The 25,392-nt window shown below is 40.9% G+C and overlaps 1 protein-coding gene across 2 annotated transcripts in view; it reads left to right on the top strand.

Moving 5' to 3' along the window:
* Nucleotides 1-19,369, top strand: part of LOC134815847 (uncharacterized) — a 305,237-nt gene extending 285,868 nt beyond the window's left edge. For both annotated transcript variants that reach the window (XM_063824429.1, XM_063824430.1), the window contains exons 19-25: nt 8,954-9,135; nt 14,540-14,696; nt 15,229-15,336; nt 15,683-15,908; nt 16,055-17,598; nt 18,076-18,206; nt 18,566-19,369. In XM_063824429.1, the coding sequence (XP_063680499.1) occupies nt 8,954-9,135; nt 14,540-14,696; nt 15,229-15,336; nt 15,683-15,908; nt 16,055-17,598; nt 18,076-18,206; nt 18,566-18,929 (2,712 nt within the window). In that variant the 3' untranslated portion in view covers nt 18,930-19,369. The remainder of the gene's footprint in view (nt 1-8,953; nt 9,136-14,539; nt 14,697-15,228; nt 15,337-15,682; nt 15,909-16,054; nt 17,599-18,075; nt 18,207-18,565) is intronic.
* Nucleotides 19,370-25,392: the final 6,023 nt, after the last annotated feature.

Here is a 25,392-nt window from a genome sequence, read left to right as displayed (position 1 = left end):
TAGGATTTAGGAATGTTAGGTGTGTTTTGATAATGGTTAGAGGTGTGTAGACCTGCAGAGCGTGGGAGGAACTGGCCTTTACTTTTAATTGGTCTGGTTTTTATTGACCCGCCGTTTGTTGGTTAAATTTCATTGTTTTATTTCACTCTGTCGCTGATACTCTGGAAATCAAGTTTTCATTGGTTAGTTAAAACGTATTTATTTTCCAAAACTTTGAATCATTTGATAAAGGTGGAATTAATCGCACCGAATATTAAGATCCCGAGTGAGACTAATTGGATATCTCTACTTTAATGAAAGCCCCCCCCCCCCCCCCCCCCGCAAGATATTATCAGTCATATCTCTACTTTAATGAGAGCCCCCCCCCCCCCCCCCGCAAGATATTATCAGTCATATCTCTACTTTAATGAGAGCCCCCCCCCCCCCCCCCCCCACCCCCGCAAGATATTATCAGTCATATCTCTACTTTAATGAGATATTATCAGTCATGACATCTACTTACTTCTGTCTGACTTCCTTTATCTTGTGAAGGGTAATCACACTGTTTATCGCTATCTCTGAAGTGTCCTTGAACCGACCATGACGTAACCCTCTCTTCACAGGTCTGCCTCACAGGAACTACCATTTTCAGGGTGCCATTAAGCGGGAAGAGGAGGCACCCTTGCTACCCTTACCTTGCACCCTTGCTACCCTTAACTTGCACCCTTGCTACCCTTGCTACCCTTACCTTGCACCCTTGCCAGATCGCTCTTGATTAGCCCGCGCGTCTATTTAGGTATATTTTAAGTAGCCGGCCGGCGGCCACCTCTGACCCTCTAATATTGTTAGACCACCATGTTTCAATTTCATGTTTGCAACTCGGGGCCGACAGTATGAGTCTTCACGCTCCGTTTCGCAGCCTCATTTTCTTTCTTCAACTTTGAAATTACCGAATATTTTGACTCGAATCTTGGGATCACGGCTACTTCCTGAATTTGCCATGGTTTTTGCATGATTTTAGGATTAATTCTTAGGACTTTAAATATTCCTGGATTTCTTGTACCAGGTTATAAGCTTGTGGTCCTTAATCCCTCACTGGCCCTCAACTTTACTCACCCCGCCATATTCAACTACTTTTAAATTATATCCGCCTACTTTAAACATTATAACTGAGAGCTAGTGGCGGTGGAATCACATTATGTATGTTACATGTGTACCGTCTGAGAGCACATCGTCACACTTGCTGCCTCCTTCTGCTACTTACTCTACAGATCATTGTCCTGCAGATCCATCTCTTAATTCTAATTCACTTCTTCCTTTCAACTTTGTGCCGTACCTGCTACCAGGAGGTTCCCTGATCTGAGAACCTATCTTTTAAATGTTAATGGTTACTTGTTTGGCAAGGTTCCAGAATAGGATCTGAGAACCTATCTTAATGTTAACGGTTACTTGTTTAGTTCATACCTGCTACCTAATGGTGCTATTTTAGGATCTCTAAGATAAAGTTCACAACAAATATTGCAGTTATCTGTGGTATTATATTATCTTGAATACTCTAAATATTTAAGGTTGTAACAGTAATACTGCGCCGGTATGTTATAATATGATACCGGTATCTCATGATCTTCTATTTTTGGTTACTTTTATAAGTTAATAACCTTATTTCCTTTTTAACATGTTTCATCTTCCTAATTATCCTCACTCGTGACACTGTACTGTCACGTACTGTCACACTCGTGACAGTATTCTGACATAAAGGACCATGTTCACCTAAACTCGTTTACAGCGCCATTTTATTGCAGCTCTTTTCCTGACTACTTTACTCGACAATCTCAGTTACTGAAATCTGTGTCACTTAGACAAAAACTAAATAATTGGAATGGTGTAATAGTATAGTTAATGTAATAATCGGAAGCAGCCAGGAATCCTCGGCATAGCAGTCATTCCGCGACGGTGTCGGATTAAGCTGGTAACCCGTAACATATGGTACCGGAATGGTATTAGCGGATGTAAAGGTGATGACACTCCCCCAGGAAGAAGAGAGGAACCCTATTACAAGTGCTGTATAGTGTATACCCTGTTATAACTGATTGTAGTGACGACAGGCACCTGATTGTCAAGGTTGTTGCAGCTCTACTACTTGGAACAGAGAGAGAGTTTTAATTGTGTTTCTCATAGTTTCCTGTCTGGTTCCACATTTACAGTCTCTGCTTTTAGCGTTTCGTAATAGATTTGTTAATAATGGGGCCTTTTAACCAAACTCTGCCCATACCTTTCAAAAACTGACGTAATGGTTGCTGTGTTTGAGGCGAATTAGAATATCACTCAGTGATAGTGTTACATATCCGTCATTATCAATATCCGAACAGTGTGAAGTTTTACAAATTGACGGCTCTTAAAAGAAGACGAACAGGGAGACGAGAGAGAGAGAGACGTGTATTAGTAAGCTAAGTGTTCAATTAGCCTCCTAACAAGCTGCTTTATAGTCATCCAACCTGGCTCCCTTATATTAGCTCAGTTCTAGAACAACTGGTATCTACGGTAACAACTGGTATCTACGGTAACAACTGGTATCTACGGTAACAACTGGTATCTACGGTAACAAGTATCATACTCTGTGTTATAGTGGGATATAATATCAGCTCTACTTGGTTACAATTGCATGCGGAGGAATCATGAAACCAGAGCATACATAGACCAGAGTATGGAGTTTCTTCTCTAGACTCTTCTAGACTCTTCTAGACTCTTCTAGACTCTTCTAGACTCTTCTAGACTCTTCTAGAGTCTCTGCAAGTGTTCAGTAGTACATTTAACTAGAGTGCCCACATAGTAATTTGTCCCTCTAAAATGTCTCTGGTTGATGTAAGATTACATGTCTCATCTTTTCTGCTTCATAATTACTTAGTTCTTAGTCCGTAGCTTGGCATTGGCTGAGATTCATTTTAGCCAATTAAAAAGTGATGAAGATATTCCTCATTTCTCATACTTTCGCCGAATCCTAGAGAATTGGCGCGGTTCCAATTAAATGTTGCTTGATTTCCTTGCCGCGGTTAATTTCTGCAGTTTCTTTGATTACTGGTGATTGGGGGAACCTGGTCAAGTTTGATTTGTGGAAGTGCAGACATAACCTACAAATCATTGTAATTATAACCTACAAATCTAACAATCTCTTTATCCCTCCTGCTTTTGACAATCCACCTCTGAAACTGTCGTCCCTTTGTCAAACATGATTTCGTCAAGTCCAAGTTGTGAATTATAATTTCTTAAGCCGTGAGTGAGATTGTGAAGCTGATTTGTTACAGCTGAATTCGGTGGTAACTGTAACACAGCGTGTGTTAGACAACTTGTCTAAAACAGACAATGACACTTCTTCTTGCACTTTTAAACCGCTTTTTAGACTCCTTTAACGCTTTAACGCCTTTGATGTGCACTGCCGAGCTCCTCGTAGCACCACATTTAACTTACATATTATCTTAATTTCTGCTCATCCCTTGTTACTACATACAATTGCCGCTTAAATCTCACAGCCTTCTGATCTTATCATTTGGTTTTCAGAGCACGCTTTGTAAAGCCGCACAACTGTGATTAGGTTATTATTCCTGTATTCTACCGTAGTCAGCAGCTTCTCTCACCCTAAAATAGAGCTGCTGTTACCTGATTGGTCAATTTGTCTGAACAAGCTGCTGCCTGTCAAATTTAATTGTGAAGTCACAAAAGTGTTTTTAGTGAGCTGATGAGGTAATAATGTTACCTAAAATAAGTTAGGGATGTGTGGGGAGTCGGCACAGTTATTTAGTTCAGACTATATAGCTACCTCCTCCAGCTTGCAACACTTGATCACCTTTGTGGGTCTTTATTTACAACTCTTTCCTTCTTCTAGCCAGTTAGTCGGGATAGTTTGTCGTTTAAGCGGTGCTAATCGCTGGTATCAGCAGGTTGTTAGTCAGCAATACTCGTTGGATCATGTTCCGCTAGTCATTGGTAAATATAGGAAGAGTTGGGGGTTAAATCATCTTGATATAGGAGTCATCTGTCACCAAACTATCAAGCAAGGGGCAAATCCGGGTCTATTTGCCGTAATTCGGGTATATTTGCTGTTTAATCATCTATTAGCACCATTGAACGTCTCAAGATACATTGATTACCTATAACACCCTTGGAACAGCCAACCTCTCTAACCTTTGTTTGATTGGTAGTTAGGAAGCAGCTACACACAAACCTCCGCATTTGTTAAATAAGATTTAGAATTGTACTATTCCAACTGAGTAGGAGTCTAGTAGTGGTGGAGCCCTGTACAGGTACCCCTACCTCCCCAAGTTAGAGCGGGTAATGCTATTAGGTTACATTTAGTGGCACAAGTGTCCCATGTCAACAGCATGAGACAAGTCTCCACACCAGAGATACGGGGGTTTATTCTGGAGATCTTAGCTTGTTTTATTGGAGTTGACGTCTTGCTTCTGGAGATCTTAGCTTCATTTGACCGTCTCAGCTGTTTTCCTTATTTCTAAGATTTCTAAGATTCTACGCCGCGTCGGTTGAAATGGTTTTGTGGTATCCCACCTTCTGTTCTTTGTATGAGTGTTAATAGTTTAGTACCTTACTACACTACTTGTAGTGTACTACCTACAAGTAGTGTACTACTTGTGTTAGAAGAGGTGGAATCACCAGGAGTCCTGTTTCAAACACTATGCTACCTAACTAAGCTACCTAACTAAGCTACCGTCAGGTAGTAGTAGTAGTAGTACCTGTTAAGTGTCAGGTCATACACAAGTACCTAACAAGGCCCAAGTTTTTGCTAAATGTTAGATTCTGGCTCAAATTACAATCCCGACTCCTAGTTGTATGGCAGACTGACCCACCTGTCTGGACAAGTGAGCATGAGACCCCTCCTAGTGATTATCCTCAACTTCACTAGATCATTGTTACCCATTTAAACTGAGTGTTATAGTTTTATAACTCCAGTTTCCACTTTACTTCCAACTCCAACTTATTTCCTACAATTGTCATCCCTTTCCTTACTTATGTAATTTCGGGGAACTCTGATCCCATCTTCCTGTATCATCCTGCTCTGTGACAGTTCCCTGGTCCTGTGTAATTTATAAATTACACAGGGAACTGTATATAAATATACTGGTTACTTTTGAAGACAGTTGTCAGATAACCCCCCTTTGAAGTATTGTCGTAATGGCTGGTGATGACTTACTGATCATTGCAGAATTACCCGTATTAACTGCTAGTGGTTCCGGTTCTGCTAATTTCAATACTTCATGACATCATAGCACAGGTATAGCAACATAGCAAACATCTATAAACAGCTCACACTGAGTTGCTACCTTTTCCCACAATCGTAACACCACATGTGTCTAAGTATACCCATCTTTATCTCGTTGTTATAGCCAGCAGCTCACTTGCTCTGATCCAGGAGGAGTATTGTTGCTCTGATCCAGGAGGAGTATCGTTGCTCTGATCCAGGAGGAGTATTGTTGCTCTGATCCAGGAGGAGTATTGTTGCTCTGATCCAGGAGGAGTATTGTTGGTCTGATCCAGGAGGAGTATTGTTGGTCTGATCCAGGAGGAGTATTGTCGCTCTGATCCAGGAGGAGTATTGTTGCTCTGATCCAGGAGGAGTATTGTTGCTCTGATCCAGGAGGAGTATTGTTGGTCTGATCCAGGAGGAGTATTGTTGGTCTGATCCAGGAGGAGTATTGTCGCTCTGATCCAGGAGGCAGGAGGAGTATTGTTGGTCTGATCCAGGAGGGGTGTTGTTGCTCTGATCCAGGAGGAGTGTTGTTGCTCTGATCCAGGAGGAGTATTGTTGCTCTGATCCAGGAGGAGTATTGTCGCTCTGATCCAGGAGGCAGGAGGAGTATTGTTGGTCTGATCCAGGAGGGGTGTTGTTGCTCTGATCCAGGAGGAGTATTGTTGGTCTGATCCAGGAGGAGTATTGTTGGTCTGATCCAGGAGGAGTATTGTTGGTCTGATCCAGGAGGCAGGAGGAGTATTGTTGATAGTGGTCCTCTCTAAATACTACTCTAATGTCAGGTCCTTACTTTTCCTCGCTTAGCAGTAATGGTGCCTTTTATCATCTCCTCTATTAAGTGATCATCTGTTGCTTGTAACTCTGTGTTGCATCAGGAAACGGTTACAGTTCGTGATTCTGCTTTCTCATTGGTTTAAAGTTATCACGTGACAGCAATACAGAGCTGCTATTGGTCGGCTGAGGTCACGTGGGGTCTGAATCTAGCCTTCTTATTGGCTTGCAGGTGGAGCTGTCTGGAGCAGTTGATGTACTGTGGGGACCTGTTTATGACATTATGCCTGCCGCAGAAAAGTTGCAGTTTTTCTCAATGGGGTAATTGGGTTAGAGTTGTGAGCCTTGGTGCTATGTTAGAGCTGTGAGCATTGGTGCTATGTTAGGGTGCAGACTACTGCACCCTGACTCTACTGCAGACTACCTACTAGAACGGGTGCTAATTGAGTAAACTCTTTACCAGGCTGATCAGTGTTTTCTTATCTAGAACTTTAGGCGTGCTTACAATCATAGGCTCTACATTTGATATGCTGCTTAAACTTTCAGCGAGTTGTCGTATAATATTAATGTGAATATTAAATCACCGTGAACTATTAGTGAAGTAGTGTCGTGTTAATTGGTGGGTTAATAACACCACTAATTAGGTTTGTGTCTCGTTAATTGGTGGGTTAATAACACCAACAATTAGGTTTGTGTCTTGTTAAATGGCGACAGTAACTTGTGCTGCTCTTGTTTTCTAACTTAACCAACCACCTTGTTCATAACTACTTCAGAGCACATTACCTCTGATAGGATTTAGATCCCACTTCTTTCACCTGCTAGACAGTGTATCCTAAGGTGAAACTCTCTTAACATGACGTAGTCACTTGAACCAGTCATTCTATTGGATTAGTTTCTTTACGCCGACCTGTTATCCTGCTAACTCCCCTGAATTGTATATTCATTTCCCGGTTCTGCAGGACAGTTAGTACCTAGAACCAGCCTACCGTACAGTTAATACACCGGTCTCTGTTTTAAGGAGACAGTCTTTATGTCTAGTTAAATTCAGTAGTTAACCTAGACTCACTACACAGAATCTCTGTTTGTTTCTAGAACCAGCTCTTCTCCGTACTTATATTCGATATGTTTCTAAACTCCCTTATGTTTCTAAACTTCCTTATGTTTCTTCTCTGTGCGACTCTACAAAATTCGTTTGAAATTACCCAAGTTGCTTCACATAATTGATCTGGTTTATTTGCAATAATAAGTTTGATGAGTTTTATTACTGTATCCAATTAAGCGCTGATATATTACTACTTGATTCTTTCTTGTCACTACTATTTGTTACTCTTGTGAATGTTCCTCCTTAATCTATCTCACCCACAAGTGTTGAAGTATGGAATTTGACTCACATTCCTCCTCTGACTCAGACTCAGACTGTGACTCAGCCTGTGAGTCAGATTCAGCCTGTGAGTCTGAGTCTGATTGTGAGACATGTGATGAGGACCCTTTCATGGGTGCTGTAGGGGTTTATGAGAGGATGCTTAACAAGGTAATTACTAATTAGGTATTACTACACTATTTAACAAGGTAATTACTAATTAGGTATTACTACACTATTTAACAAGGTAATTACTAATTAGGTATTACTACACTATTTAACAAGGTAATTACTAATTAGGTATTACTACACTATTTAACAAGGTAATTACTAATTAGGTATTACTACACTATTTAACAAGGTAATTACTAATTAGGTATTACTACACTATTTAACAAGGTAATTACTAATTAGGTATTACTACACTATTTAACAAGGTAATTACTAATTAGGTATTACTACACTATTTAACAAGGTAATTAGGTATAACACTATTTAACAACTCATATAGAACAGGTTTAACATGGTTTTCACATTATAATTATGATTAATTCCGTTACAACAACTATAAAGGTATTGTAAATAACCCAAATCAAGCTCTTTCATGTTTCATATTTTCAGTATGCTATATCTATTATTTAGAATATGTAACTATGAGTCATGTTGTATTAATATAACATATTGTATCACTGTTACCTAGTGTTACCTAGTGTTAACAACACCACTAGTATTCAGCAACATGATAAACACCACTAGTAGCTTAGTCGTCAACAACACACAATATACGCCTATTCTTCTCACTAAACAGATCAAATAATCAATTACGAATATTCTACTTGATCGTGACGTCATGACACTAGGACGTTAGGACACGTCACTGATAAGGGTGTCGGAATTTACTGAGGAATATATCCTAGAACTGTACAGTAGCTGTGTGTAATACTAATGATAACTACGTCAAACAGGATGTGAGATACTGTTTTACTATAGTTCACTGTTTTATAGTTTAGTAGAGTAAGGATTCAGGAGTCTGCTTTTTGACAGAGCACTAATTGTAACGATGACTTCTAGTTAAGTTTTATCGGCGTTCGTAAGCTGAGGAAGAATTTTAGATATTCAAATAATTTACCGATAATGTTCTCGAATACCAATGTAAGTGGACAGTAATTATTGAAATTCTATATTTAATATTTATCTTCACGAAAACTATCTAATATTGCAATAACTTAACGGCTGTAAACTTTTTGCCTAATTACATATGTTCGTTGAACCAACCAATAATAAAAACACTTCAAAATCTCCTTTTTAATATACTTTGCATTTTTAATATACTTTGCATTTTTGAACACGAAGGCAAACACACAACATGAGGCTTGAAATCTCCGTAATGATACATCATTAGAACCTGTAAAACATTTGAGGTAATATCTCTATCAAGCGAAATTCGTATAATCTTCTAAAATGTATAATATCAATACCTTTAAATTTAAAATAATATCTATTATTAAGCAGTGTAGTAGCAGTGTAGTAGTGTAGTAGTTTAGTAGTAGTTTAAACATGCTTTTAAGACCTCCTCCCCCCAGATCACGGAAGAGAGAAGGAGAGTTCCCCACATTATAAAAGACAAAGCTTACTCAGCTCTAACCTCGGAGAACTCCTACCTGGACAAGTTCGTACGGAACATTCAGGAGGACCTGGACGCTATGTTGCAGGAGAGCAGGGAGATAGACACCTTGTTACTCAGCAGGACTACTAGCATTAATAGGTACGTGTAGTAGTGTAGTAGTGTAGTAACACCTTTTTACTCAGCAGGACTACTAGCATTAATAGGTGCGTGTTTTAGGGCTTATTCTAACATTACACTCCACCTTGTTACTGAGCAGGACTACTAGCATTAATAGGTGCGTGTTTTAGGGTTCATTCTAACATTACACTCCACCTTGTTACTCAGCAGGACTACTAGCATTAATAGGTGCGTGTTTTAGGGTTCATTCTAACATTACACTCCACCTTGTTACTGAGCAGGACTACTAGCATTAATAGGTGCGTGTTTTAGGGCTTATTCTAACATTACACTCCACCTTGTTACTGAGCAGGACTACTAGCATTAATAGGTGCGTGTTTTAGGGTTCATTCTAACATTACACTCCACCTTGTTACTCAGCAGGACTACTAGCATTAATAGGTGCGTGTTTTAGGGTTCATTCTAACATTACACTCCACCTTGTTACTGAGCAGGACTACTAGCATTAATAGGTGCGTGTTTTAGGGTTCATTCTAACATTACACTCCACCTTTTTTTTTTTTTTTTTTTTTTTGTCGCGACACCCACTGACCACCGTCATATAGAGGTGGCGACCCTCCACTTGGGGAGCGTCCTACTGGAGTCCATCCATCTGCATTAAGCCCCTTCCCTGAGGGCCACTGGATGATAATACCTGCTAAGGTATCAGCCGAATCGGGGTTGCACCTCCGGAGATTTACTAACTTGGTCCCTAGGGAAGTTCTGGGTGGTTACCCTGGCCGCTCAACACCATGAAAGGATGACGCCCGTGCTGAGTAATGCTGGCTCTTGAGACTTGGTGAGACGTAGGTTGCTAATGGCGGTTGCGGGTGTGCTAACGTTTAGATAGTGTGTTAGGTGGTGGGGAACTGTATTGATACTATCTGCCTTATGGTGGCTGAGCTAAAACGTGAGGGTTTGTGACGTCACGTGAGGTGGACTCTCACTCAGTCCAGAAATAACAGGAGCAGGGATCATATTGTACGACACAGGAAATACAGGTTCTGATCCAGGGTCCATTTATGCCATTACACACATTACACACGTTTGGTGTGGTAACTACTATACATTACTCCCATAACACTCCCACAATGTAGCGATACTCCCATTGCACTCCCACATTGTAGCGATACTCCCATTACACTCCCACAATGTAGCGATACTCCCATAACACTCCCACATTGTAGCGATACTCCCATTACACTCCCACAATGTAGCGATACTCCCATTACACTCCCATATTGTAGCGATACTCCCATTACACTCCCACATTGTAGCGATACTCCCATTACACTCCCATATTGTAGCGATACTCCCATTATACTCCCACATTGTAGCGATACTCCCATTACACTCCCACATTGTAGCGATACTCCCATTACACTCCCATATTGTAGCGATACTCCCATTACACTCCCATATTGTAGCGATACTCCCATTACACTCCCACATTGTAGCGATACTCCCATTACACTCCCATATTGTAGCGATACTCCCATTACACTCCCACATTGTAGCGATACTCCCATTACACTCCCATATTGTAGCGATACTCCCATTACACTCCCACATTGTAGCGATACTCCCATTACACTCTCCGAGGGGGCGGCAAATTTGCAAACAGGGGGGCAGCAAAACCCAGCGGGCTAATTAATGTAGAGACTGGCAAGCAGAACGGCTATATTAACAAGTGGTTTAATCCGGTTTGGCTTGTCATGATCGAAATACCGCACCGCGGCGTGAGGTTAGTGTCACGTGGGAGTCAGGTGAGTGTTATTGGTACTAGCGGGAAGCAGTACTGTGCGCGCACCCGCTGTTTATGACTGCGCGCCAATCTTTGCTTATATCTGGGGCGTTAGTCGATCGTTGCCGGTAGAGTCCTGGTACATAAGGGGGCCCACTAGCGCTGTCGGCTCTATAGTAACCCGAGGAGCTGGCGTATTCAAGGCCCACCATGGCTTTTACGAGTTGCCTCGTGAGTTAAACTGGTGTATTCATAGCCCACCATGGCATTGCGAGTCCCCTCGCTAGGCACAAGATTCTTTTATAGACACTAATGCTGCCTCGCCACAAAGTGCAATGCGGACAGACATGAGCCCTGGAAGAACCAGTAAAACCTGACAAGGATTCTCACCCTGTTACACTCCACCTTGTTACTCAGCAGGACTACTAGCATTAATAGGTGCGTGTTTTAGGGTTCATTCTAACATTACACTCCACCTTGTTACTCAGCAGGACTACTAGCATTAATAGGTGCGTGTTTTAGGGTTCATTCTAACATTACACTCCACCTTGTTACTCAGCAGGACTACTAGCATTAATAGGTGCGTGTTTTAGGGCTTATTCTAACATTACACTCCACCTTGTTACTGAGCAGGACTACTAGCATTAATAGGTGCGTGTTTTAGGGCTTATTCTAACATTACACTCCACCTTGTTACTGAGCAGGACTACTAGCATTAATAGGTGCGTGTTTTAGGGCTTATTCTAACATTACACTCCACCTTGTTACTCAGCAGGACTACTAGCATTAATAGGTGCGTGTTTTAGGGCTTATTCTAACATTACACTCCACCTTGTTACTGAGCAGGACTACTAGCATTAATAGGTGCGTGTTTTAGGGTTCATTCTAACATTACACTCCACCTTGTTACTCAGCAGGACTACTAGCATTAATAGGTGCGTGTTTTAGGGTTCATTCTAACATTACACTCCACCTTGTTACTGAGCAGGACTACTAGCATTAATAGGTGCGTGTTTTAGGGTTCATTCTAACATTACACTCCACCTTGTTACTCAGCAGGACTACTAGCATTAATAGGTGCGTGTTTTAGGGTTCATTCTAACATTACACTCCACCTTGTTACTCAGCAGGACTACTAGCATTAATAGGTGCGTGTTTTAGGGTTCATTCTAACATTACACTCCACCTTGTTACTCAGCAGGACTACTAGCATTAATAGGTGCGTGTTTTAGGGCTTATTCTAACATTACACTCCACCTTGTTACTGAGCAGGACTACTAGCATTAATAGGTGCGTGTTTTAGGGCTTATTCTAACATTACACTCCACCTTGTTACTGAGCAGGACTACTAGCATTAATAGGTGCGTGTTTTAGGGCTTATTCTAACATTACACTCCACCTTGTTACTGAGCAGGACTACTAGCATTAATAGGTGCGTGTTTTAGGGTTCATTCTAACATTACACTCCACCTTGTTACTCAGCAGGACTACTAGCATTAATACTTTAATAGGTGCGTGTTTTAGGGTTCATTCTAACATTACACTCCACCTTGTTACTCAGCAGGACTACTAGCATTAATAGGTGCGTGTTTTAGGGTTCATTCTAACATTACACTCCACCTTGTTACTGAGCAGGACTACTAGCATTAATAGGTGCGTGTTTTAGGGTTCATTCTAACATTACACTCCACCTTGTTACTCAGCAGGACTACTAGCATTAATAGGTGCGTGTTTTAGGGTTCATTCTAACATTACACTCCACCTTGTTACTCAGCAGGACTACTAGCATTAATACTTTAATAGGTGCGTGTTTTAGGGTTCATTCTAACATTACACTCCACCTTGTTACTCAGCAGGACTACTAGCATTAATAGGTGCGTGTTTTAGGGTTCATTCTAACATTACACTCCACCTTGTTACTGAGCAGGACTACTAGCATTAATAGGTGCGTGTTTTAGGGTTCATTCTAACATTACACTCCACCTTGTTACTCAGCAGGACTACTAGCATTAATAGGTGCGTGTTTTAGGGCTTATTCTAACATTACACTCCACCTTGTTACTCAGCAGGACTACTAGCATTAATAGGTGCGTGTTTTAGGGTTCATTCTAACATTACACCCCACAATTTGCCTTGTTGTCTTGGTTAATTGGTCAAATTGAGACAACTGTTTCCTACTTTTCTCTTATATCGTCCGTTTATAGTTATTGAGTTCGACAATCGGCGTTAACTTTTTGCCTGGACAAGCTATCGATAACTCTGGTTATTCAACTATTCGAATGTCAAGAATTATTGTAGATGTTTATAATAATTTGCTTGTTGATAGATGGCATATTGTCTATTGTCGGACTGATTATTAATATTCTCGATTGATTAATTGTGCGGGTAGCGGATGTAAATATATTGATCATCAAGTCACATGCGGAACGGGACAGTTTAATATTATCAAGTATGCGGATATTATCCCTTTCCGCATTTTATTTAGATTTGTTTTCGGTTGCCCGATAGGAATGACGTGCTGCACTCTTGTTGGCTTATCCAAATACTTGAACCCTATAACACACCGCCTTTAAGTGCCCCGTGCTAGTTGAAAATAACAACAACAATGCTCCTCACGAGATATTCTAAGTGATACAACAGCCTGATGTGACGGTGCGTGACGGTGCGTGACGTAGGCCCCATTAAGACATGTTACCATCCTACCAACTCAAGTTCTCTAAGATCTTGTGCGTTCTGACCGTTATTAGTCCGTCCGAAACCCTAGAACTGTCTAAATTAGCCCTGTCAACGCAGCCGGCAGCATACCTTGAACACCAACTAATATATCGCGCGGCGCACACACTGCTATATACTAGTTCTCCATTTTGTTTTTGCAGTACGACCCTCTAACCGCACAGCACAGTCCCTAACAGCACGGCTCAGTCCCTAACCGCACGGCTCAGTCCCTAACCGCACAGCTCATCCCCTCCCAGTTTGTTCCGTGGATCCTACACACTACTTCACAGAGAGTTCCTGCACTTTCCCACCGTACAAGCAAACTCAGTTCACAAGCAAATCTTGCTTATCATTATCTGACACGTGCTATTTGGCTGCGCTCTGGTTGGCGAGGATCATCAAACACTGGCTACAGTCCATTTAATTCCATTAGAAGCTATTTGTTTGTTACCATCTTTGTCACACTAAGAAGCTTCCTCCAGTTGGGATGAAATGTTAGTGTTAAAAGTCCTCTGCAATTTTGATAGTTTTATCGGTGGATTTGGTAAGATTATCTTCGGGAAGCGTGGCAGAGAGTTTAGGAATAGCAGAGATTGGAAGAATAGCAGAGATTTGAGGAATGTCTCCTCTCCTTGTGTACCAAGGTATTAACACTTCCTCTCTACTAGTCTCACTGGCGGGTGATAACAGCAGCTCCTAACTGATATTACTAGTTCTTTAGCTGCTACTTAGTTACCACTCTCTACTTACCAGTTGTTGTTTTGTTGCTGTTATATAAATGTTTTACTAATGTATTTCCTGATTTAAACGATTTCGTGTTCCTCACCATATTAGCCAACTTACTAATCGAGTAGTCGCGTATATTACTATATCGTCACAATCTCATAATGCCTGTTGTCCCACCATTTTCAAACTCTCTTCTCTCAGTCTCAACTCCGTCACGTCCTCGGGCTCGGTCTCCAGCGACAGTAAGATGTCCATCACCTCCGACGAGGGCTGCACTAGATCCAGACAGCCTCAAGCTAAACTACCTAACGGGAACGTGCCTACTGGCAAGCCACCTCCCCACTACAACCGACACCAGGTACTTTTAGTTTTACTTATTACACTGGAGTTACTTATAGCAGCTCCTGATACTTGTTAGTAGCCCGTTAATGTGTTAGGTTTACTGTCTAGATGGTGCAGTCAAATAAGGCTACCCTCAATTTAGGTAAACATTTAAACATGATCTCAGATCACCTGACAACACTAGTGCTGTGCCTCACAAATCACACACATGTGTACTACTCCTGAGTACACATCACTACTGCTGAGTGTACTGATGTGCACATGACACTTGAAGTGTTACAACTGTGTAATTGACAGTTCCAACAAGCTTTATTTAACATTATAATGTCCTTGAGCACTGGGCATGGCCTGTCTCTTGTCAACTGTTTTAGGCTTCTTAATTGAAACTAACAATGTAATGATCTAAACCCAGCTAATACCCGCTATGACACATCCTATCTAGATCTGCCAAACAACAAAACAGCTTGTATGATCGTTAATTAGAATATTGTCTGTTGTTACTGAGATTCTCCATGATATCATACATCTTAACACAGTTCTCCCTCCAGAGCGCAGAATCCCAGCCCTCAGTGTCCAAGAAGCAAGCCTGCCACAGACCTGACAGTATTAACTCAGACAGCGGCATTATTGGATCATCAGGATCAGATACCAGCCAGGTTAGTGCAATGTAACTGTGATGTAGTGTGTGTTAGCTGATGTAACTAGTGGTTGTGTGTGTTAGCTGATGTAACTAGTGGTTGTGTGTGTTAGCTGATATAACTAGTGGTTGTGTGTGTTAGCTGATGTAACTAGTGGTTGTGTGTGTTAGCTGATGTAACTGTGATAACTAGTGGTTAGTGGTTACTAGTGTGGGAGGGTACTCAGGGTTGCAACCCTCCTCTAAATACTGCTCCTCACAACATGTTATCGCGTGATATAATTCTAAATAGTTGACATATTATGCTACCTAGTATAATACTAACTACTACTACTAGTTTAATACTAACTACCTCTATTTACCAGTCACGGTGGAGCTGGCCAGAGGAAGGTAAAACAGCAACAGCAGCGCCACCTCAGACCACTACTGCTGACAAGACTACTTGTGGAGACGACAAGAGACTGAAGCTAGTAGTGGAGGAGCTGATCAAGTCAGAACACGACTTTGTGTCCGGACTTAACTTCATAGTCCGGCAGTATACCGCTCATCTTATGAAACATCGCCTCTGGGTCGTCAGCCAGACGTTATTAGGTGCTTACTGTTACTTCTCATGATACGATTGTAAGGTTTTAATGTTGTAATGCGGATATAACAACTTAGGGACGTCACAAGTTAGTGACGTCACCAAATAAACTTGCTGAGTTTCTATAATAATAATAACATTCTCACCCCACCAGGTAACGTTGAGGAGATATTCAAGTTCCACCGGGAGCTGTTCCTACCCGACCTGCTACAATGTGGTGGTGACCCTATCAAAGTGGCTGCAATCTTCCTTAAATACCGCACTAAGTACGATCTACACGTGCAATACTGCGTCAACAAACCCAAGTCAGAGGCAGTGTACAGCGAGCACGAGCTCGAGATGGAGCAGATACAGAAGATTCTCAACCAGAACTTCTCTCTTTCGTCCTTCCTGATCAAGCCAGTTCAGAGAATTACCAAGTATCAGTTACTGTTAGCAGAGATCCTGAAGTTTGGGAAGAGTTGTAACCTACAGAACCTGGATCAGGTAGAGGAGGCGTATAATGTGATGATAGAGGTTCCCAGGAAGGCTAATAATCTCATGCACTTAGAAATGTTCGAGGATCCCCCAGATGATAAATTAGTACATCAGGACTCGCTGTCAGTTATCAACGGTTCAGCCTGGATCCAGGGTCAGGGCAAACAGCGCCAAGTCTTCCTATTCAAACACTGCCTTGTTTTAGCGAAACATGAAATGGAAGGGAAGAAACTGAAATCTTACTCTACAAAGAATGTTATAGATCTAGCAAACGCTAGTGTCCTGGTAGAGGAGGAAACTTGCCGGTTCTCAGTTTCTAACAATTCAACAAAGTTTTGTTTTTGTGCGGATAGTCAGTCCAAGAAAGCTGAGTGGGCTAGGTTTGTTAAACAGGGGATAGAGTATTGCTCTAAAGATAAGGACAGGGGCAGTTTGGGATCAAACAACTCTAACGAAGAGAACAAAAAGGGTATTAATCAGAAAATCAGATCTTCTCTCCGCTTTCACAAACGAAGGAAATCATTAACTAAAATAAGTTTGAAGGAGGACGATATAATAAAGGAATCTGAGCAGAGCGATTGGGCTCAGCCTTACATAACCAGTAATCGTATACCCACTGAGGATATACTGAGGGACAAAACAGAGCAGAACTACGACCGGTGCATCTCTAAGCTCAGTAACATCTCAATGAGTATAGACCACATCAACCTGATAGTGCCCAGTGAACACCCCGCCACGCAGAGTCAGCCGGACAGTACCTACCCCTCTGCAGCACTAGCCCAGGCCCCCCCTTCAGCTAACTTGCAGTCTGGCTACAAGTTTACTGACATACTATTTTACGGTCACTTCTCGGTGTTCTGCACCTGTGAGCACCAGAGAACGGGGCTGAAGTTCACTGCGCAGGTTACCCCGGTAGTGGACAGACAGTTCTACAGGTCCATACAGAGAGAGGTGGATATTCTGCAGCAGCTCAACTACAAGCGGGTCAGCAGACTGCACGAGGTGCTCCTGCAGTATGATAACTGTATTGTGCTGATTATGAGCTACCAGTTCCAACTACCCCTCATGGACTTCCTCCTTCTTAAGGAGTCTAACAAGGAGCACGAGACTATCGAGATTATAAAGAATGTTCTGGAAGGAGTGTCTTATTTACACGCCCGTTCTATCGCACATCTGGACCTGAAACCTGAGAACTTGATCTGGGATAAGACCACTGTAAAGGTAAGTTATTTACAACTTAGTGATCAGCCAATGTGTTGGTTTTTGGCACAGTCCTAAAATTAGCACTTATTGGAATGTGGTAGATAAGTTTAGACTCACCTTTTTGCTGAGACTTGAAGTCTATAAGTCTCATTTTACCGTTGAGTAAACCCAAATACTGAAGAAAGGAACGTTAATAAAATACACATATTCAGATAATAAACTACGAGCTGGCCCACTATGTGGACACTAATAAAATGACACATATTCAGATAATAAACTACGAGCTGGCCCACTATGTGGACACTAATAAAATACACATCTTCAGATAACAAACTACGAGCTGGCCCACTATGTGGACACTAATAAAATACACATCTTCAGATAATAAACTACGAGCTGGCCCACTATGTGGACACTAATAAAATGACACATATTCAGATAATAAACTACGAGCTGGCCCACTATGTGGACACTAATAAAATGACACATATTCAGATAATAAACTACGAGTTGGCCCACTATGTGGACGAAGAGAACGTGTTCCTAGAACCCAGCATGTTGGACCCTGAGTTTGCAGCTCCGGAGCTCCTGCAGGGGCGGGTCTCTACCACTGCTGCTGATATATGGTTAGTGAGACTTGTTATTGTTGTGTTATACTCACTGTAGCGATCAGGGAGTGGGTATTAGGGAGGTATTTCTAAATCTTCGTTCTTGACGAAACGTGTTAACTGTTACTGTGGATTGCTGTAGCATCCTTGTATTACTGGTATGCGACATATCCTGAATGCCTAAGTCCTAAGAATGTGCGTATATACAAGAAAATCCTCCTAACGCCTCTTTTGGGCATGATGATCGCAATTAGTTGCCACGTGGAGCAATGTACTATAAAATAGAGAGGGTAAAGGTATATAAAACCTGCTGAGTACTTATAGTCAGATATAAAAACTAACAAACTGATTACTTAAATTTAACCCTGTATGTTCAGGTCGGTGGGCGTGTTGACATATCTCCTACTCTACTCAGACAGTCCCTTCTTCTTACAAGGCCAGATAATCCCTCCCCAAATGAGAGCGTTCCACAACACTAAAGGTAACAGTGTTCTGGGAGATAACACCCTGGTCTTCCTCTCCTCCCTGCTTCAGAACGACCCCCGGAGGAGACCTAACGGTCAGGGCTGTCTCAACTCAACCTGGATCAAATCTAGCAGCAGTAGAAATAGTGGGGTCTTTGTGGACAAGGGGCGACTCAGGAAGTTCTACCAGCGACGGAGACACGAGGCAGCCAGCAAAGTGGTGGATATTCCTGATGCTGTTCTCGACTCTCTCGGGCTCAGTTATGACATGTTGTAGAGGCACTGGGATCTATGTATATTGACAATTTTTTAACGATTGGACCATGTATGACCATGAATATAAGTCTAGCACAAAACTTTATACGATTTTGATGAATAATTATAGAGCAAACATTATCACTTAAATTCAGACATTTGAAGTGAGATTTGGCAAAATTTGTTTGTGCAGGAAGTTTTAAGAGAAGAACTCGTTCGTTATAACATATTATTAAAGTTCGGAGTTATTAAGTCTTCATTTTGAGACTATGAAAATATGCCCGGATTTTTATTATCAAGATCTCGAAAATGTAGCACAATGTTCGTCCTGTTTTTGATTGATATTTTTAATGTTCATTTCTATTTATTTGTTGCAACGTTGTGTAATTTGATTTATCAATTTGTATTAAATTTTTATTGTAGAATTTTAGAAGAAATTTTGAACGTTTTCACTAATGTTAACTAATTGTCTAATTTGTCTCCCTTTTTTTACAATATGGTAAATGGAAATACTCTATTATTTTCATTTCATTATAATTTATATTATTACTATAATATAAATTATAATGAATGTAAAAAGAAGAGAGAGAAAAGATAAACTTAAAGGTTTCGGGGTAAAGAGAGAAAGAGAGGAGAGGAAAGCAGAGTGGGGTATTAGCCAATATTATTATTGGAGGGATAAGAATGTCATGCATTGGTAATTGGTATGACGAGCCTGATTGCTGATAACAAGCAGGGTGCCATCGACAGTGAGCCGTGCATACCGACTTAACAGCTGTAGGATGGTAATGGTATTGAAAAAGCTAATAGAATAACATATTTGGTGAACTTCCGCCATTCCCTTAATCCAATCCTAACAAAAAATTAATAGCTTTCCTAAAGTTAGACACTTACTAGGAGACATCAACTAAAATTTCGAGTATATCCAATCATCAGACATTATGTTACACTTACAGCTCAAATTAGCTGCTTTCGCGGCTCAAAAAGCCGCGCGTCATTAATTATGGTACGGATGTTACTCGTCTATGGTCTAAATATCTTCAAAGTAGCGCGCCGCTTTCTTCTCGAAATTTTATCAGTCAATTGACGATGTCAATTCATCGCAGCTCGGTGCGAGCGTGCTAAATCACTCTACAGTCGATCTTCGAGATTGTTCTAAAAGGGCTCCCGACAGTTGAAACCAACTTCAATCGATGTATTTTCGGACGCTGATTCCGAATCACCCCCCATGACATAGGGTTAAAATGCTCATGCTCCCCTGACGAGATATTGGCGAAAAACTGTCTCGATCACGTGATATGACCGTATAAGGAAGTTAGTCTAATTTCTCGTTAGGGTTAGGGTTTCAGCATATGCTTTTGTTATGGATTGGGTTAGGGTTAGGGTTGGAATCAGACTAGAGGGTTAGGGTTTCGAATAGTCTTGATTCACGATGTCAATCCTTCGCAGCTCGGTGAGGCACAGTGGTGCATCTCGCCGATCTACCGAAGGTGGTTGCGAGAAGCATTATTTGATGCGCGCGCGACCCAGTAGTGCATCGCGCTACAACGAATAGTCTTTCAGGGCCAGCTAGAGAACGGGTTGAAAAAGTCACGTGACAGTCTAGTGTAGAGTCTACACTCGACTGTCACTCGACTGTCACGTGACTCTACACTGTAGAGTGATTAATCATCATCCAGCTCGGTGAGGACCAGTAGCGCATCGCGCTACAAGTTATCGGCAACATGAGGCAAGCGCTAAGACGCTGAAGTAGCGCACGCCGGGTCAGTCCACTAAAAATGGACAAAACGTTCCAAAAAGTTCGATCATGGATTTGTGCACCTTACTTTAATGTTTAAATAATTACGTCTTACCATTAAAATCGAAATCAGCATTTACAAATGTACATAGAACGGTCAAAAGCTATTTGTTAAAAGTTCACATTGTCAAAAAAACATTTAACGGGTGTTACTCGTAAAATATTTGTTCCAAATATTAGGACCGTCGACGAGTCCATGAACTCGGCGCGCGTTCTGGAAGGTTATATACATACAAAAAAACATTAATAAAAATTGTCAAAAATCCGAGCAAGTTCAATTTTATCAGGCACATCTTTTGTAACGCAATGCATTAAGGGACCGCACCGCGCATCAAATAATCTTTCTTGCATCGTTAAATCGGTGCGATCCACCACTGGGCCACGCCGAACTACAAAATTGACATCGTCAATTAAGCACATTGTCAATCCAACTGATAGTTGGCACTCTATTATTCAAATTAGTTACATCTACTTTGCATGCAACCTATTCGCCGGCCTGGTTACGAGCTCCAGCTATGATGCATGAAATGTTAACCCAACCATGTGCTTTCGCGCCACTGCGGACGCGCTTGTTTCACCGGGAGGCGTGCGCGCGCCACTGCAAGCGCAAGGGCTCTGTATAGAGCAACATGAAATAATGGGGCCGGGGCGGGCAGCGTCTGTCATGGCATTAACAACTACTTAAATCAATGCACAGCTTACCTGGCACCGCGCTCTTTTTTAGCTTCTCACATTGAGTGTTGAGAGGTCGAGAGGAGCAAGCATCACAGTGCTGGCAAGCACGAGCGGTGTCTTTATTGGGGGGATACTATGTACCCCCTTTACTATTGTACCCCCTTTACTATTATAACCCCTTTACACCCCCTTTGGTACACGTTGGAAGCCTCTTTCGTGCACGCGAAGCGTGCACTCCGGCCGGAGGCGGCGGCCGAAGGCCGCCGCCTCCGGCAGGAGTTTTTCAGGCATTAAGACTCATCGGAAGTCGTTCAGCAGATTTATTTTTAGTTCAAAACATTCTAATTTGATGTCAAAGATGACAGAAATAAGAAATAGTTATGTTGAGATTTTGAAGAAATTTGCATAAAATTCGCGCCAGCACTGTTATACGAAATTCGGTAAAAAACCCGAAATCGCCATATTCAGGTGCCTTAAAAACCATGTTAAAATTGAGTTAGAGATCTGAAATTTTTCAGGGCGTCTAGACGTTGACCAAATGGACTGCAAAAAAAGTTTCAAGTTTCAGGAGCATCGGGAAATGGGTTTTCTAGAACCCCTGTTTTACGACAGATTGTCGTGATATATACATACATATATATATACATATATACATATATATATTCAGGGATAGACGCTTTGCCAGTCAATTATAGGCTATATTTAGGTGTCCGTAGATTCAGAAGCTTTAAAGATACAGCCATTTCGGACCACAGGTCTTGAAGATAATTGTTTAGACTTTAGTTTACATTATGTTAAAAAGTAATTCAACGTCATCATCACCACTTGATGACGTCATCAAGTTAACTATTTTTAAAACTTGATTTTTCACAAAGTAATCATTTTTAAAATCAATTTTACGCCATTAAGGAGTAATTTTATTCAAAATTTGAGGGCATATTGAAGTTAGATAATTGTTTAAGCATTCTGAAAATCTACCGGAAAGTTTTTCTAGCTTGCTCCTTCATAAAGATATTCGCTATTGAAGTTAGTGCTTTTTTAAAGAATAATTCTATAAAAACGCTAATTTTACGTTCTAGTATTCTCTGGTGTCGCACCATCCCTTGGGTTGTAGAGCTCAATTTTGCTTCCTAAAGGTCTAAATTGTGTCATAGGCTAGTTTTAAAGTTGAAAATCGAAAAGTTGCACACGTGGGGCCACGCCCAAATTGATAGAAAATTGCTAAAATCACTGAATATTGCTGTTTTCACCAATTTCCGTCAACTTTGGAGTGCCGTTGTGATTACAGTTCTTCTTGAAATACTTTGAAACTTTTCATGCTTATCAAACTATATATAAAACACCATGATGCAAAAATTTACGGTGATTCAATATTGGATGCGCACGCAACTTCCGCTCAAGGTTTGCACGTGCGAAAGGTTCAAATTTTGCTTATTCGTGATTTTGAACAAATTCTGCTTTGCCACGACAGTTCAATGTCATTATATATGAATTTAATGCCAACTTGAATGAGTATAAAGTGGCATATTCAGTCAGTGATCGACCGATATGCTTACCTAAACACAAGGAAATGTTTTTAAAGGAAAAATTTCGAAATCGTTGAAATCACCTCCTTATTAATATTAATGAAGTTATGAGTTTACATTTCGGCTTTGTAAAGTACCCTGACATTATAATCAAAAAGAGATGATATTTGACCAAAACCCATAATCATGGGTAGAGTGGACCGCTGCCAGTGTCTCTCTTTCCCAAACAAAAGGCAATGATATCAATTTGAATGACCGTTATCAAATGCAAAATGATACCGTGAATGAAATCGGTCGCTCGCTTTTCCCATTCATTTACAATTGAAACAGATTACATGTTATAAATCGAAACTTATTACAATTCGTAAGCCATGAATAAGTGGGAAAAGCGAGCGACCGATTTCATTCTCGGTATCATTTTGCATTTGATAACGGTCATTCAAATTGATATCATTGCCTTTTGTTTGGGAAAGAGAGACACTGGCAGCGGTCCACTCTACCCATGATTATGGGTTTTGGTCAATTAATATATAGACTATCAATACACAGTACCAAGTACATAATATTAACAAGCTTGTCACACGTTGTAGACCTGTTAGGAGTAGTTAGGAGAAGTTAGGAGAAGTTAGAAGAAGTTAGGAGAAGTTGGAAAAAGTTAGGAGAAGTTAGGAGAAGTTAGAAGAAGTTAGGAGAAGTTAGGAGAAGTTAGAAAAAGTTAGGAGAAGTTAGGAGAAGTTAAAAGAAGTTAGGAGAAGTTAGGAGAAGTTAGGAGAAGTTAGGAGAAGTTAAAAGAAGTTAAGAGAAGTTAGGAGAAGTTAGGAGAAGTTAAAAGAAGTTAAAAGAAGTTAGGAGAAGTTAAAAGAAGTTAGGAGAAGTTAGGAGAAGTTAGGAGAAGTTAAAAGAAGTTAGGAGAAGTTAGGAGAAGTTAAAAGAAGTTAGGAGAAGTTAGGAGAAGTTAAAAGAAGTTAGGAGAAGTTAGGAGAAGTTAAAAGAAGTTAGGAGAAGTTAGGAGAAGTTAGGAGAAGTTAGGAGAAGTTATGAGAAGTTAGAAGAAGTTAGGAGAAGTTAGGAGAAGTTAGGAGAAGTTAGAAGAAGTTAGGAGAAGTTAGAAGAAGTTAGGAGAAGTTAGGAGAAGTCAGGAGAAGTTAGGAGAAGTTAAAAGAAGTTAGGAGAAGTTAGGAGAAGTTAAAAGAAGTTAGGAGAAGTTAAGAGAAGTTAAAAGAAGTTAAAAGAAGTTAAAAGAAGTTAGGAGAAGTTAGGAGAAGTTAAAAGAAGTTAGGAGAAGTTAGGAGAAGTTAAAAGAAGTTAGGAGAAGCTAGGAGAAGTTAGAAGAAGTTAGGAGAAGTTAGGAGAAGTTAGGAGAAGTTAGGAGAAGTTAGAAGAAGTTAGGAGAAGTTAGGAGAAGTTAGGAGAAGTTACAGATGTGTAGGGATAAAATAGAAATGTTTAATATAATACTATTTTTGAGGTCCTATAGCATTATGCATTGGCCAGTATTTGAGTGGAAATCTGGGCTCTTATAGTAGGCTGTAAAATTTTTGTTCACAGAGAGAATTGAATGGATTGCTCTTGCTGAGGCAGTAAATTTTGTAGGGTCTAGTGTTTTATCGGATAGTAAACCGGCTAGGTCAGTAATATTTTTGGGATGGAAGTTAAATTTTTCTCTAACTGAGGAGTAGAGTAAACAGTCAGTTAGAACATGAATTTCGTCCTCAATAGGCTTAAGCCCCTTGCTGAAAAAGCAAAAAGTGCACCATCGATGTTCTCTTGGTACTAGGGGGGTTTCGTAACGGCCCCTCTCAATGTAAAGATTGTGGCAGCTAATACGAAACCTTGTTAAGCTTTTCCGAGCATCGGGGATCTTAACCACTCCTAAGTATGTTTCTGGTTCAAAATCATGTTTAATTTGATTGTAGAATTCTAATTTAGGTGAGGATGCCTTGGCAGATTTCCAGGTATCCACAAATTCTTCCCTCATGTTGTGACTGATTTGGGTAGAGAGCTTGGATTTTGAAGTGGATGAGTGGGGGAAGTTATATTTGGTGAGAAGATTAGAGATGTTGGTGTACCAAGGAAGGCCCAGCATAATCTGCTCGTGAAATGCAGCGGAGAGAAGTTCATTTTCAGTGCTTTCAAGGCGAGTATAGAAATCTATTGCAAGTTTGCAGGCTTCAAAGAAGAGGGGGTGGCGCCCACTTTCGCCCCAGCAGCCTATATTTGATGCTTTTGAATGGACAGACAAGGACCACTTGATAAACTTAAGGTGGAATCTTTCATAGTGGTCTTGTGAGATGTACCTGAGAGTATGCTGGGGGTTGGCTTTGCTATCTGTTTTGGAGAGGTATCTCATGGTTTTTGAGTGAGGACATAAGATTTGGCAGCCATAGAGCAGTATCGGTTTTATTAGAGAGTCAAATAGAATGTTTAGAGAACGGTGAGAGAGGGCATCTTTGACGATATTGCCTTTGAGGCCATAGAGAGCACGG

The sequence above is a fragment of the Bolinopsis microptera genome, chromosome 5 (assembly GCF_026151205.1).
Source record: "Bolinopsis microptera isolate Bmic1 chromosome 5, MBARI_Bmic_1.0, whole genome shotgun sequence".
Lineage (NCBI taxonomy): Eukaryota > Metazoa > Ctenophora > Tentaculata > Lobata > Bolinopsidae > Bolinopsis > Bolinopsis microptera.
The sequence above is the reverse complement of the archived record's forward strand: the minus strand, read 5'-3'. Positions and strand labels throughout refer to the sequence as shown.